This window comes from Numenius arquata, chromosome 4 (genome assembly GCF_964106895.1).
Source record: "Numenius arquata chromosome 4, bNumArq3.hap1.1, whole genome shotgun sequence".
Taxonomy (NCBI): domain Eukaryota; kingdom Metazoa; phylum Chordata; class Aves; order Charadriiformes; family Scolopacidae; genus Numenius; species Numenius arquata.
In genome coordinates, this window is record NC_133579.1 from 33426779 (window position 1) to 33439142 (window position 12364).

General features: G+C 41.3%; 1 protein-coding gene across 1 annotated transcript in view; it reads left to right on the forward strand.

The window, feature by feature from the left end:
- Positions 1–12364, forward strand: part of CARMIL1 (capping protein regulator and myosin 1 linker 1) — a 194891-nt gene that overhangs the window by 166115 nt on the left and 16412 nt on the right. Inside the window, 5 exon segments of the mRNA XM_074146280.1 lie at positions 1992–2058; positions 2377–2573; positions 6635–6741; positions 8447–8864; positions 9009–9018. Of these exon segments, the coding sequence (XP_074002381.1) occupies positions 1992–2058; positions 2377–2573; positions 6635–6741; positions 8447–8864; positions 9009–9018 (799 nt within the window).

The following is a 12364-nucleotide window of genomic DNA, read 5'->3' on the forward strand; positions in this document are numbered from 1 at the left end:
AAATGTACATTAACAAGAGAAATGGGCTGTGGCTGGAAGTAAAACTAGGGAACTACTGACAGCGCCTCCAAATTGCTGTTACCCGATGCTGAGCTGCTTCGACTTCTCCTTACGTGAGGTGCAGATGCCTTTGGTTGTTTCAGGTTTGGGTAGTGGATCGGCAGCTGTCAAGGTGTGCAGTTCAGAGGCTTCCCAGCTGCCTACCCATTGCACCATCCACTGCAATTTTGACTGAAAAAGCAACACCTCTCCAGCCACTTGCCATCAAATCCATTGCACTTAATTTATTGATAACTCTGAAAGTAATGTCTGACCTTTTGATGCAGTAACAGTTTACCTGCTCATTAGTTACGCGGTAAGTCTGCTCAGGTGGCAAGCTATTTCCTGGCTGGTCTTGAAACTATTGTGTCATTTACTGATGCTTGTCAAATGTGGAAGTGGAAACCTGCAACCGCCGAAGGTATCTTTTTTTCTCAGCGATGTGCATGGCAATAAAAGCAGAGCTTCGTTGCCCGGACAGTGCTATCACTGCCTGCTCTGTAGTCTGCAGGTCCTTTTCTGGTCTTGAGAAGATGGGTAATAACTTTCCTGTTAGGAAAATCTGGCATAACCCTGAGCATGTGAATAGTGGCATAATAATCCTCCTAGCTACTTTGGATGGGAATATGAATTCAGTACATGTAAGTCTGTGCACTGAACTTTCCATACATAAAAACTAGCAAATGTTTACCATAAACAATTCATAGTTTGTCTGCAATATCAATGCCAACTATGTCTTTTCTGGCTTATATAAAATTGATACTAGTAAGCTTGACTAAGAATTCTGTTAATGAGTTGTGAGCCATAACAGCTTCCTGACTGACACTCCAGAATTGAAGCCACAAGGCTTCAGGACTAGCAAGTAAGTGGAAGTGTGTGGATGTCACTAAAGCCAGCACATATGATGACTCTACCACAAAAGGAGCCCATCTTTGCAGAAGCTGAGTCATTTAAAATTAACTCTTTAGAAAACCTGCAGATCAACTTTTTGTTTAAAAGTCTTACAATGCTGAGCTATGTTAAAAGGTTCAGAATTGGTAACGCATGTATTTCCTGTAGCAAAAGTGTCTTTCCTGCCATGCAAACTTTCAGAAGAATTCAGGCAAGAAAATAAGGGCAACTCTCTTCCAAAAATAACAAACTCAAGTCTTACATCTGGGTATTTGCTCTTAAGGCAACATACTCCTTTTCTCGGAATGTGAATATGAGAAGAATAATAGCACATAAATTTCAGTAACTCCACTGAATGTATGCCAAGGTAACTTTCCACCTATTTTCAGCTTATCTAAAGTCCAGGGAGGTCACGTGTCTGCTCAAGATATTGCTAACACAGATGTGGTATTTTTGCTTTTTGAAGAAGGGCTGTGTGCTCCAAGACTGCGTTTTCCTAGGGAAGTTTGGTGACCTGTGTGGTGGTGTCCAGAGGCATAGATACCTGAATTTTAATCCTTCTCAGTAGCATGTCACTAACAAATGAACTGAGGTAGTGTGTTTTGTATGAAAAATAAAAGCCAGAACAAGGGGGAAACTATCCCTGGTATTGTCATGAACAGTGCAGGACTGGATGCAGTAATTAATTTTTCTGTGCCTCATGATCTCAGATGCAAAGGTGAGATTTTAATAGTTCCCTTGTTCTGCAATTGGGGATCAATGAGTTAATGCTTGGACAATTAAAATAATCATCCTGTGTACAGCTTATGGTTTTAGTAGGAAGAGTAAACTACCCCCCTGGTTCTGTTCAAAGTCAGTTGAACAAAATGTCAATTTCAAAAAAGTTCTGAATGTTTGAGAAGGGGAGGAAAAAACCCCATTCCCTCCTGGTGTTAAACCCAATCAGATCTTGAAATGTTACATAGGCTTGAAGAACTGATCTGTTGGATAGAAAGGAAAAGGTGTTCTTTGTCATTTCTTCTGTCCTCTAAAGTAATTTTTGTTTTGTTTTGTGTTGATAGATGACTCCCAAATCAAAAAGGAAAAGCATCCACAGTAGAATGCTCCGGCCAGTGTCCAGAGCTTTTGGTAAGTGAGAATTTCTTAAAACCTTTCTGCTTCTTTGCTTGCCTGAGATTCTTCTAGGTAGTTCTTGATTGAAAAGCACAGGTGACTGTTCCTCTCTCTGGACTGCATTTGAGGCCCCCACTGGTTGCTTTGTTTTGTGACTTTTCTAGTATGGTTGGTAGTAAATATTTGCTCACGGTGCTCTATCTGCTGACAAACATGTTGTGGCTGAGTTCTCTAAATGTGTTTGTAATTATTTACCACAAAAGAGAGGAATGACATTGTCTTTTGTTTTAAATAGCTTGTTAAGTCTAATTAGAAAGTTTTGATTTCTCTTAGAAATGGAATTTGATCTAGATAAAGCACTGGAAGAAGTACCTATCCATATAGAAGACCCACCATTTCCTTCCAGCAGGCCAGACAAACGAACTTCTGGATTCATTTCAGAGCTGCCATCAGAAGAAGGGAGAAAACTGGAACACTTTACAAAATTAAGGCCCAAAAGGAATAAAAAGCAGCAACCCAGCCAAGCAGCAGTGAGTCTACATTAAAATATTGCTGGCGATGTCGTCTATTGATTGCGTTGTGCTGTGAGTCAGGTCTTGCAATGTAATGAAGACAACTGTTAGAGTTTTAAAAGCTATAAGCAACCACTTAATTTTTCTTCTGGTATTCATGTCTTTCAGTGTGCAATCCCTATTACAAGCTTTTTGTCTTGTTTGACACAGCCTAAAACCAGGATATGTTTTATCCTTTTTTTAATTTGCTTTTGTTTTTTCATGGAAGCAGTTTCTGGAGGTACTTGGAGCTTTCACAGGAAACGCACAAAATATCATGAGACTTTTCAATTATATTGCAAGGGTTTGTTAAGTCTTAATCCTTTTTTCTGCCTGCATTAAGATGTGGTAACTTGGCATGAATTCTTATTTCTTTTAGCTCTCGGAGGAGCTACTCTGTGACACCCAGCTTCCCACAGCTCCTTAACTAAAGATGGTGTTCAGGCCAGCAAATCTGCATAGTCACAGATCTGCTTTTCGTGCTGCAGCCTGCCTTAGAAAAGCAAAACAGAAGAGCACTGTCTGTCTATGAAAGGCATTGGTGTGAACCCAAGTATACATGTGGGCGGTTCCCACAGTTCCGTTTCCTAGGCATACCACATCAATAAAGATTTATTTCTGTGATGGTATGTCCTCAGGGTATGTAAGGACGGATCTGGAGGAGTTACAGAGCTATCTCGCAGCAACAGAGCACAGCTGATATGATAAGTAACCCTTATCAAGGGGCAGCCATTGCTTCTCTGAGTTATCCTGCCTTGTAATGAATGTCTGTGGCCTCTTCTGCTCCCTGAAGATTGTCAACAGAGAGGACCCTTGAAAATTTCCCTAATGCTGGGAAAGATCATATCAGGCAGCAAAGTGCTTTTTGCACCACTTGGAAATGGAGAAACCTTCAAGCAGAGGGGATATTCACGCCAACTTTCCATTCCATTCCTTACACTTTACAGGGAAGGATAGAGGTAGCAGAAGGATGGACTGGTCTCCTCGTTGTATTGAAAACACGTCTGTGTTTACTTCTGCCAGTTCCAATTCTGCAGAATGCACATGTTTTCCCAGTTGCTAAACTTGCCTCTCTTCCAGACTTACTCAGCACATCTCCTGTTCCATCTGCACAAGGGTGTGGAAGGAGAGGGGACCAGTGCTTTGCCACCAGGCATGGAACTGGGATGTACGATATCTTGCTCAATAGAAACAAAAAGCTTTCTTCTTGTAGAGGAGATGTGTTACTTCCCAGGATAGTTCAGTGTTGTGGGAATGCTCATCCATATTGGATTAATTAGGAAATTAGGGCTTTATTTAGTTGCAGAAATTGAAAGGAACTTTTTTACTTAAACTCATTTCTCTCTATCTTGTTTTTATGGACATTTAATTCCATACTAGTTCTGACATCATAACAAGTCTAAACAAATTTTTGAAAGGCTTAAGATGTTTGTTTTGATGCTTCCAAAAATGAAACAGCGAAATTTTGAAGGCCAGAGTCATGAGTGGCCTGTGGTGTTGTCCGCAGAATTGATTTGCTGCTGGTTTTGCTGCTTTGAGAATACAAAAAGCAGTGGTTAGGAAAAGCGCTTGAAATGTGAGGCAAAATCTTGACCTGTTCTGCCACTTAAAGCAGGTCAGTTGGGTTGTTTGCTGTTCCCATTATTTCCATTTAGTAATTTAAGGGGTATCAGATGATCATTGCTTTACTTCTCGAGTTTTGCTGGAAAACAGATTTGTCCTTTGTGAGCTCAAAAATATAAAAAAAAAAAAAAAAAAGGGAAAAATGTGGGGAAAAATGGGAGAAATGTAAACTTGTAACTTGGAGTGCGTGGGAGGGCAGAAGAAAGATTATATCAGAGTTTTTACTGAAATGTGTGTTCAGAGGTGGGGGGGAAGAAAACCTCAGCACCATCCTCTCCCCAAATAGCTTTCAAACAATACAAGGAAACAGTTGTTTATCGTTTAGATTTTTGTGAGATCTTAACCTCATGAGTTCTTCTGTCATGTGTGAAGATTTAGTACAGCAAAGAGGTGAATGTCTAATATATGAAAGAGATTGTGATTCATCTTATTTATGCTTCCAAGCCAGTTTTTCCTTAATAGAGAAACATTGAAGGCTCACTTTTAAATTTAGGCTGAAAAAAAAAAAAATAAAATTGACAAATGAAAACTTAGGAGCATTAGGAGTGTAAAACATGAAATAAACCAGAGCTCAGTCTTTTACATTAACGTTGATCACTAGAAGGCATTACCGTAAAAACGTATAAGAAAAACCTGTGCCTTGAGGACCTTATTGGGCCCTTAGCCTTTAGTACATTTTTAGGAACTTGCTGCTTTTTCGGATGCAAACTGTTTTCTTTTTTGAGGTAGATCTTCTCATTTGCTGTAGATTACTGGATTCTTGCATAATTCAGGAGATGCACTTGCCTTTGATACTTACATGTTTGTTCCTACTTACCTGGAGGACTCCGGTATCAATATTAAATGGGTTCTCATTTCTGTTGAAATGTGTGAGCCACTTTGGTTGACATGTTTCGGTTGAAATGTCAGTGTCAACTGTTTTTGACTGAGAAGGTAAATACTTACATTGAGACAACCAGCACTGGTGTGACCAACCCAGTGTATGCAGTCAGTATATGCATTGCTGCCTAGTGTCAGATGTTCCAGCTAAATAAGTTCTTTATGGAAAACCCCAAAGGTGGCAGAGAAGGTGGCAGAGAAATGTCTGAGAAGTCAATGTGCTTCTTAGAATTAAACTGTTTTTTATAGAAAATGTGCAGTTTGACTGGCAACAAAACTGTTATTAGCAGGTGGGCTCTTTTCAGATCAGTGTTACGATGCTACAGCAGGTATCAATAAAATGTTAACTATTATCTTTCATAACAAAGTAAATACTAGGCTTCTAACAAGGTTCAGGCACTGGAAAGTAAAGAGTTTCTTGGATGTGTCAAAGCATTAGTTCCTATGCGATCCATTGCCTTGGCATAATGAGGCTGGGTTTGATCTTAGCGGCTTTTAAGGGTATTTATTTTTCTTTTTAGAGGCATAGAAAAAACTGTGTTCCCTTTTCCAGCTGAAAAGGGAAGCTGGGATTTCTCTGGGTTATGGTGGCAACAAGGAGATTCCTTGATTTAAATTGTTTCAAATTACTAACCCAGCTATTTTGTGGCAGAGTGATTCCTGCTCGGTAGTACTACCAAGAATACAAGTGGGTTGGGTCTTGGAGAGTCCTTTGTAGTCACCTAAAAGGTTTCCATATGGCATTTAACTTGAAGGAAGTCTCTCTACTGGTAGTAGAGCTTTTCCACATCAAAGCCACATATGGGGGCTAGACCATATGAGAGATCCTCCCAGGAGAAGGCATGTTTCATCCTCAGGAGGCTGCAGAGACACCAGCTAATCTTCGCAGGGCCTTTGTGGTTGGCAGGTATTACTAAGTCAGCCTGGTTTAGATGCCTCCAGTCACCCACATTCAAAACGTGGGCATTGAAACTAAAGAAAAGGAGCAGATTTTCCATTTTCAGACACTGGGAGAAAATCTGTGTTCGGTTCCTAAAGTGAAACACCTGACTGTATTCAGAGTCTCTGCTTTTGGAAGTACTGGATCAAATGAACTATAAAAGGCTCTGTTAGACTGCTGGAGCCCTTTTTCTAAATCCAAAATCTGGAACATATGTTTTTCTCTGAGCAGGGAAACAACTAGCTGTTGAAAACACTTTCTCTTCAGGTCACCACCTGATTAGGATTTAATTTTTCCTTAACTGCTTTTTTTCTTTTCTAACTGAACAAGTGCCCAAATCTCACAAGCCCAGGGCATTTTATCCCTGGCCTCATGCATTGCAGTATCCAATTTGTCACTGGTGGTTTGGGTTACTTTGCGTTTGATGTAATGCACCAACTGGCCTGACTAAAGGGGGAATTCCAGTGGTGATTCTATTGTCCGCACTGAGGTTTGGTTGGCACACACAATTTTTATAATGTTTTAACTCTTAATTATTATCATTGAAACAAATATGCTTAGATTGTTATATACCAGAGAGAGTCTTTTCTTCTGTCAGGTGTCTGCTGGAGTGCCTCCAGAAGGGGATCAGAACGGCCTCATGGGGAGAGTGGATGAAGGCGTGGATGAATTTTTCACTAAGAAAGTGACAAAAATGGATTCAAAGTAAGTTCAAATTTAATATTTTTTTTAAAAAAATTAAATAAAAAAAATATTATCCTGATATCTGGGCAAGTAGCATTTCTAAGTTGTATTTGATTTCTGTTTCCAATATCCAGGGCTGCTGCTGTCAAAAGCAGAACATACCTAAGTAGTCAAGACATTGCGAATTCAATTACCCTCCCTTAAAAATTACTACTTTGATACAAATTGCTTTAATATACCATGTGGAGGAGATTATTGACTAGTGTGTATATTTATAATTCAGTTGACTTCATTTTACCCTTCAGTGGAGCTCAGAGGCTCTCTTCTCCAGTGCTGGTGGTGCACATGGGTGCCTCTGTCTAGTAAGGACTACTGTTGGGCACAGTGTTTTGAGAGATGACAGTAGATTTATGTTGTTTTAGAAATATGATAAAGATGTGTTTGACCAATTTGTACTATTTCAGATTTAGGCAATACATTCATCTGAAAGGTATGTCTCCTTCAGCTTTGTATAAGGGTTATACAGGTTATACAACTGCTTTGTAGCTGGTTATATATTTACAGAACCATGCATCTAGATGTTCTTGCTTTCATGCATGTTCCTGCACATACACACACAGACACACACACACACAAAAATACTTACATAAATAAATGAGAAAGCTCAGGCAATTTTCAGGCAACTTGGAATGACCCCTTCTGTGCTGTATGTGACATCCATTAAGGAAAATGGTGCGTTAGCTGGTAGATAGCTGTGGCAGGAACAGCAAATGTTTTAAAGTCACTCTGAGTTATAAATATCTATAGTGACATGTGAAGCCTCGTGTGATATACTGTGTGTAGTGGTAAAATTATGGTAGCTTTGAAAAAATGGATTAGCCAGGTTAAGTTCAAGGTGCTCACAGATTACTGTATCCTCCTGTGCTTCCCTTGGGCATCTGCCAGCTGGTTATTTCAGATGTCCCCATGAACTTGCATTACCCCTGTGTGCCCATCCCTGGCCATGCCTGTGGCTAGGGATCTTTGCTCCATTTGTTGCAATGGTGGCTCTTTCTCCAGTTGGGGTGCTCATATGCAGACATGTTATGTGCTCAACTTTCCCCTCAAATGTGAATACTCTGCTCATAAGATGCCTTTAGAAAATTTTACTGGCAGGTGGGTTGTTTTGGGGTTTTTTTATTTTATTTTGAGGATAAGCATCTGCACTATACAGTTGACCTCTCAGTGTTCCTTACTGAGAGAAGGTGACTGTGCCAAGTAGTTCCTATTTCAAGCAGGGCCTTTAACAGACCAGATCCCCCAAAAGCTGTGTAGATCATGTGCCTGGATCAGTTGTTCTCCTTCTATTAATGGGCAGATGCAAACCGGAGGTAGCTCACTCTGGAAACAGCAGAGTGAAATTTTATGTGCATAGACAGCTTGGGCAGAGCTCCACTGAAGCAACACCTCACTGGTGTTGGAAGCAGCTGGGTGTGCCCTGTGCAGATGAAACAGCTGCCTCGCTTCATTGTACCATGCACAAGGCCAGCACAGGAATCCTCATGACAGTATGATCAATGTTAATTGTCCAGTTTGTAATTTAGGGACGCCAGCTAATGACTGAGCCTAGGGGAACATATGGATCATACAAAAAACTGGCTTTTGCCAGGAGGAAATCATTTGGTACTATTTAAAAGAGAGGAGGGAGGAGGGGAGTGAAGATTTTAAAATGTCTGTCTTTTGTTAGGAGACCATCAACTAAAAGTTCAGACAGCAGTGAACCCAGTGAAGCAGGTGATGAGAAGAAGAAAAGGGACTCAAGGAAGAGTGGCTTCCTTAACTTAATCAAATCAAGAGGCTCCAAATCTGAACGTCCCCAGACTGTGGTGGTGGCAGAGGAGCCCTCCTCACCCAAGGTTGCTGCAAAAAGTCAAGCTGCGGACACAAGCAAGAAGGACGTAAAGCCTGCAGAGCAGAACGGGGGTACAGAGCGATCAGAGGAATTAAAGACGCCAGACTCGCTGGAGGAGGCGCAGCCAGACGATGCTGCAAAAGCTGAGAGGGGTGACAGCAAAGGAAGCCCACAAGGAGGCCGGAGGTATGGCGTGCAGGTGATGGGCAGTGGACTTCTCGCAGAAATGAAAGCCAAGCAGGAGAAGAGAGCAGCCTCTGCTCAGAAGGTGAAGGCAATTTGATTTCTTTTGGGTTGTTGAAAAAATGAGCAAGAGCTAGGTGTCTTCAGGCGAGGTGGGTTGGGTCTACATGGGTTGGTAGATGGGTCTTGAGATGTCAGTCCTGCTTTCCACCAGGGATTATAGTGTTCCTGCAAGAGGATTGCTCTCTGCTGTGGTGGTTGAACACAAATATCTGGCCAAGAGCTAGGCTGCACAGGTGGAGCAGGCGATGGACCCTTAAGCCTGCACTTTCTCTCCTCTTGTGGAGGAGGCACCAGCTCTTGTGCTTTATGCCAGGCGATCACAAGCACAGAAGAGGACACGTAATTGTTTGCACATATTGCAGAGTAATTTGGGGGTGATTAGTAAGCACAGTTTGGATGTCTCCACTCTATATGATGCATGATTTGTTCATGTGTAATGGAAGAGTGCTTTACAAAAGGTAAAGCTAGGACAGACTCTTACTGTATGCCCCCTACGCACTGGTTCCTCAGGTGTTTAGCAGAGTTAATGACAGTGGTAGCTGCCTGTACTCTTCCCTTTTGGAAGGTGATGTAGAAAGGTGGAGAAATGTATTGTATTTTAAATTATATGTTCCATGCAGAGAAGTAAATCTGGCTTCTAGACATTGTTTGCAGCTATTCAGCTTATACTTTTCTTCTTGCACTTTTTTATGCCCTTTTGTACCACACCTTTGATTTCTGTTTCTCAAATGCTAGCACTCAAATAAGCATATGTTGAAAAAATTATTCTATTCCCAATTACGTGTCCAGATTCCCTTCGCTGTATGTAATTTTCTCCTCTGTAAAGTGCTGATGCTGAGCCGGAACCCTGCTTCACTTCACAAACATATGGAGTGGAATATTCTTGTGTTATTCCAAAGCATTATGTGCCAACCTATTTTGCCTAATGCCCGTTTCCCGTTGAATTTACCTGTTATCAGCCCCTGCTTCCTTCCAGCTGCAGTTGACATGTAAAATTACCAAAGGAACAGCCTTTTTTCACTCTTTCTCTCTTCCTCTTCATCATGCAGGGCACTCAGATGCTCTCCATTATTCCCTGTTTACTCCTGGGATTTGGAAGGTGTTACCTTATGACAAAGCTCATTGCAAGCTTTGCTCTGTTTTTCTTCCTTTAACACATCACGGAATTGTCTTGCTGTGACTGAGCAAGGCACCCAAAGTTCATTTTTACCTTTCGTCATATTCTTACAGTGCCTGCCATTATCATAGGATCATCATAGAATGGTTTGGCTTGGAAGGGACCTTTAAAGGTCATATAGTCCAACCCTCCCCACAATGAGCAGGGACATCTTCAACTGGATCAGGTTGCTCAAAGCCCCATCCAACCTGACCTTGAATGTTTCCAGGCATGGGGCATCTACTACCTCTCTGGGCAACCTGTGCCAGTGTTTCACCACCCTCATTGTAAAGAATGTCTTCCTTCTATCTAGTCCAAATCTTCCCTCTTTTAGTCTAAAGCCATTAACCCTTGTCCTATCGCAACAGGCCCTGCTAAAAAGTTTGTCCCCATCTTTCCTGTAGGCCTCCTTTAAGTACTGAAAGGCCTCAATAAGATCTTCCCAAAGCCTTCTCTTCTCCAGGCTGAAAAACCCCCACTCCCTCAGCCTGTCCTTACAGGAGAGGTGCTCCAGCCCTCTGATCATCTTCATGGCCCTCCTCTTCCAACAGGTCCATGTCGTTCCTGTACTGAGGGTTCCAGAACTGGACACAGAACTCCAGGTGAGGTCTCACCAGAGTGGAGTAGAGGGGCAGAATCGCCTCCATGGACATGACCTGCTGGCCACGCTTACTTTTGATGCAGCCCAGGATATGGTTGGCTTTCTGGGCTGCCCCATTCCTGCAGACACTGGGATCTTGTAATAGGCAGATTCAAATTAACACAGTAGTCTATGACTCATTAAAGGCACCCTCAGCATAAAAATTATTTTTCTAAAGCAATGAGAAATTTCCACCTTTCTCATTGGTGCTGAGTAGTGCCCATGAATAGTCTCACTGATTGCTAAGACACCAAGTTTTCAAGTAAAATGCCATATGATTTTAAATAAAAGTGCTATGCTCTGCCCATAACTTAGAAATACTGAGTTACTCCAGCTTGTACAAATTTTTACAACTGCATAAACTGTGTGTTCTTGGTGCTCTTGAAGTTCTTAACACTTGTCATCTAGAGTTAGTCAGATCTGGAATGATGTGTCTGAGGCAGAATATTAGCATGCATAATTTTTTTCTTTTAAGTGGAGAGAGTAAAAGTCTGCTTCCGTTGATTAGCTTTCATAGCATGGATTGAAAATTTGAGTTTAATCTATCAAAAAGAAAGGTTGATGCCATTTTTCAGGATTTTTTCCAGCCTTTGTTTTTTTTCTCATTGGAGAGGCTACCTCTCTTCTTTGAGCTTTATCATTAGTTTCCTGTTTTCACGGAGTCACGGAATTGTCAGAGTTGGAAGGGACCTCTAGAGATCATCTAGTCCAACTCCCCTGCTAAAGCAGGATTGCCTAGAGCACATTACTCAGGACTGCATCCAGGCGGGTCTTGAAAATCTCCAGAGAAGGGGACTCCATAACCTCCCTGGGCAGCCTGTTCCAGTGCTCTGTCACCCTCACCGTAAAGAAGTTTTTCGTCATATTTGAGTGGAACTTCCTATGTTCCAGCTTGTGCCCATTGCCCCTCGTCCTATCGCCGGAAACCACTGAAAAGAGTCCAGCTCCATCATCCTTCAACCCACCCTTTAGGTACTTGTAAACATAGATAAGGTCTCCCCTCAACCTTCTCTTCTCCAGGCTAAAGAACCCCAGCTCTTTGAGCCTTTCCTCATAAGGGAGGTGCTCTAATCCCTTAATCATCTAAGTTGCCCTACGTTGGACTCTCTCCAGTAGTTCCCTGTCTCTCTTGAACTGGGGAGCCCAGAACTGGATGCAGTATTCCAGTATTTTCTCTAAGCTGTTGGTGTATGAATATAAAAAGGAGAGGCTGTTAAGAAATTATTTGTTTTGGAATTAAAAAAAAAAATGTCATTTTTTGTTAGATTTTGTAAAAAAATTATATTTACAGAATGTAACAGTAGGCCTCTTTTTTTTTTTTTGAGTGACAAGAAAACTGAATTGAAACAGGAATATATACGCAGCAGGGCTCTGAGTTATTCATTCTTAATGTTGCCCAGACCACAAAAAATCGAACTTCTGTTCAAAAGAATTTTTCACACACTTCATCCTAGATCACGATATTGAACAATTTATTTTTGCACTTTTATTCATGATATTCATGAAGGTGAAAATCATATGGTATCCTGATGGTTGAGCTTCGGAAGAAAGCATCCCGCTGCTGTTACATTGTTTAGGATGGGTATGACATCAACTTCCCTAACATCTTCAAATTTATCGGAATTCCAGTATGATAGAAAATTGTATTTTCCTTTAAGGTACAGATGGCTGCTTATATTCTGAGCTATTTTACGTGAAAACAAAGCCAGAA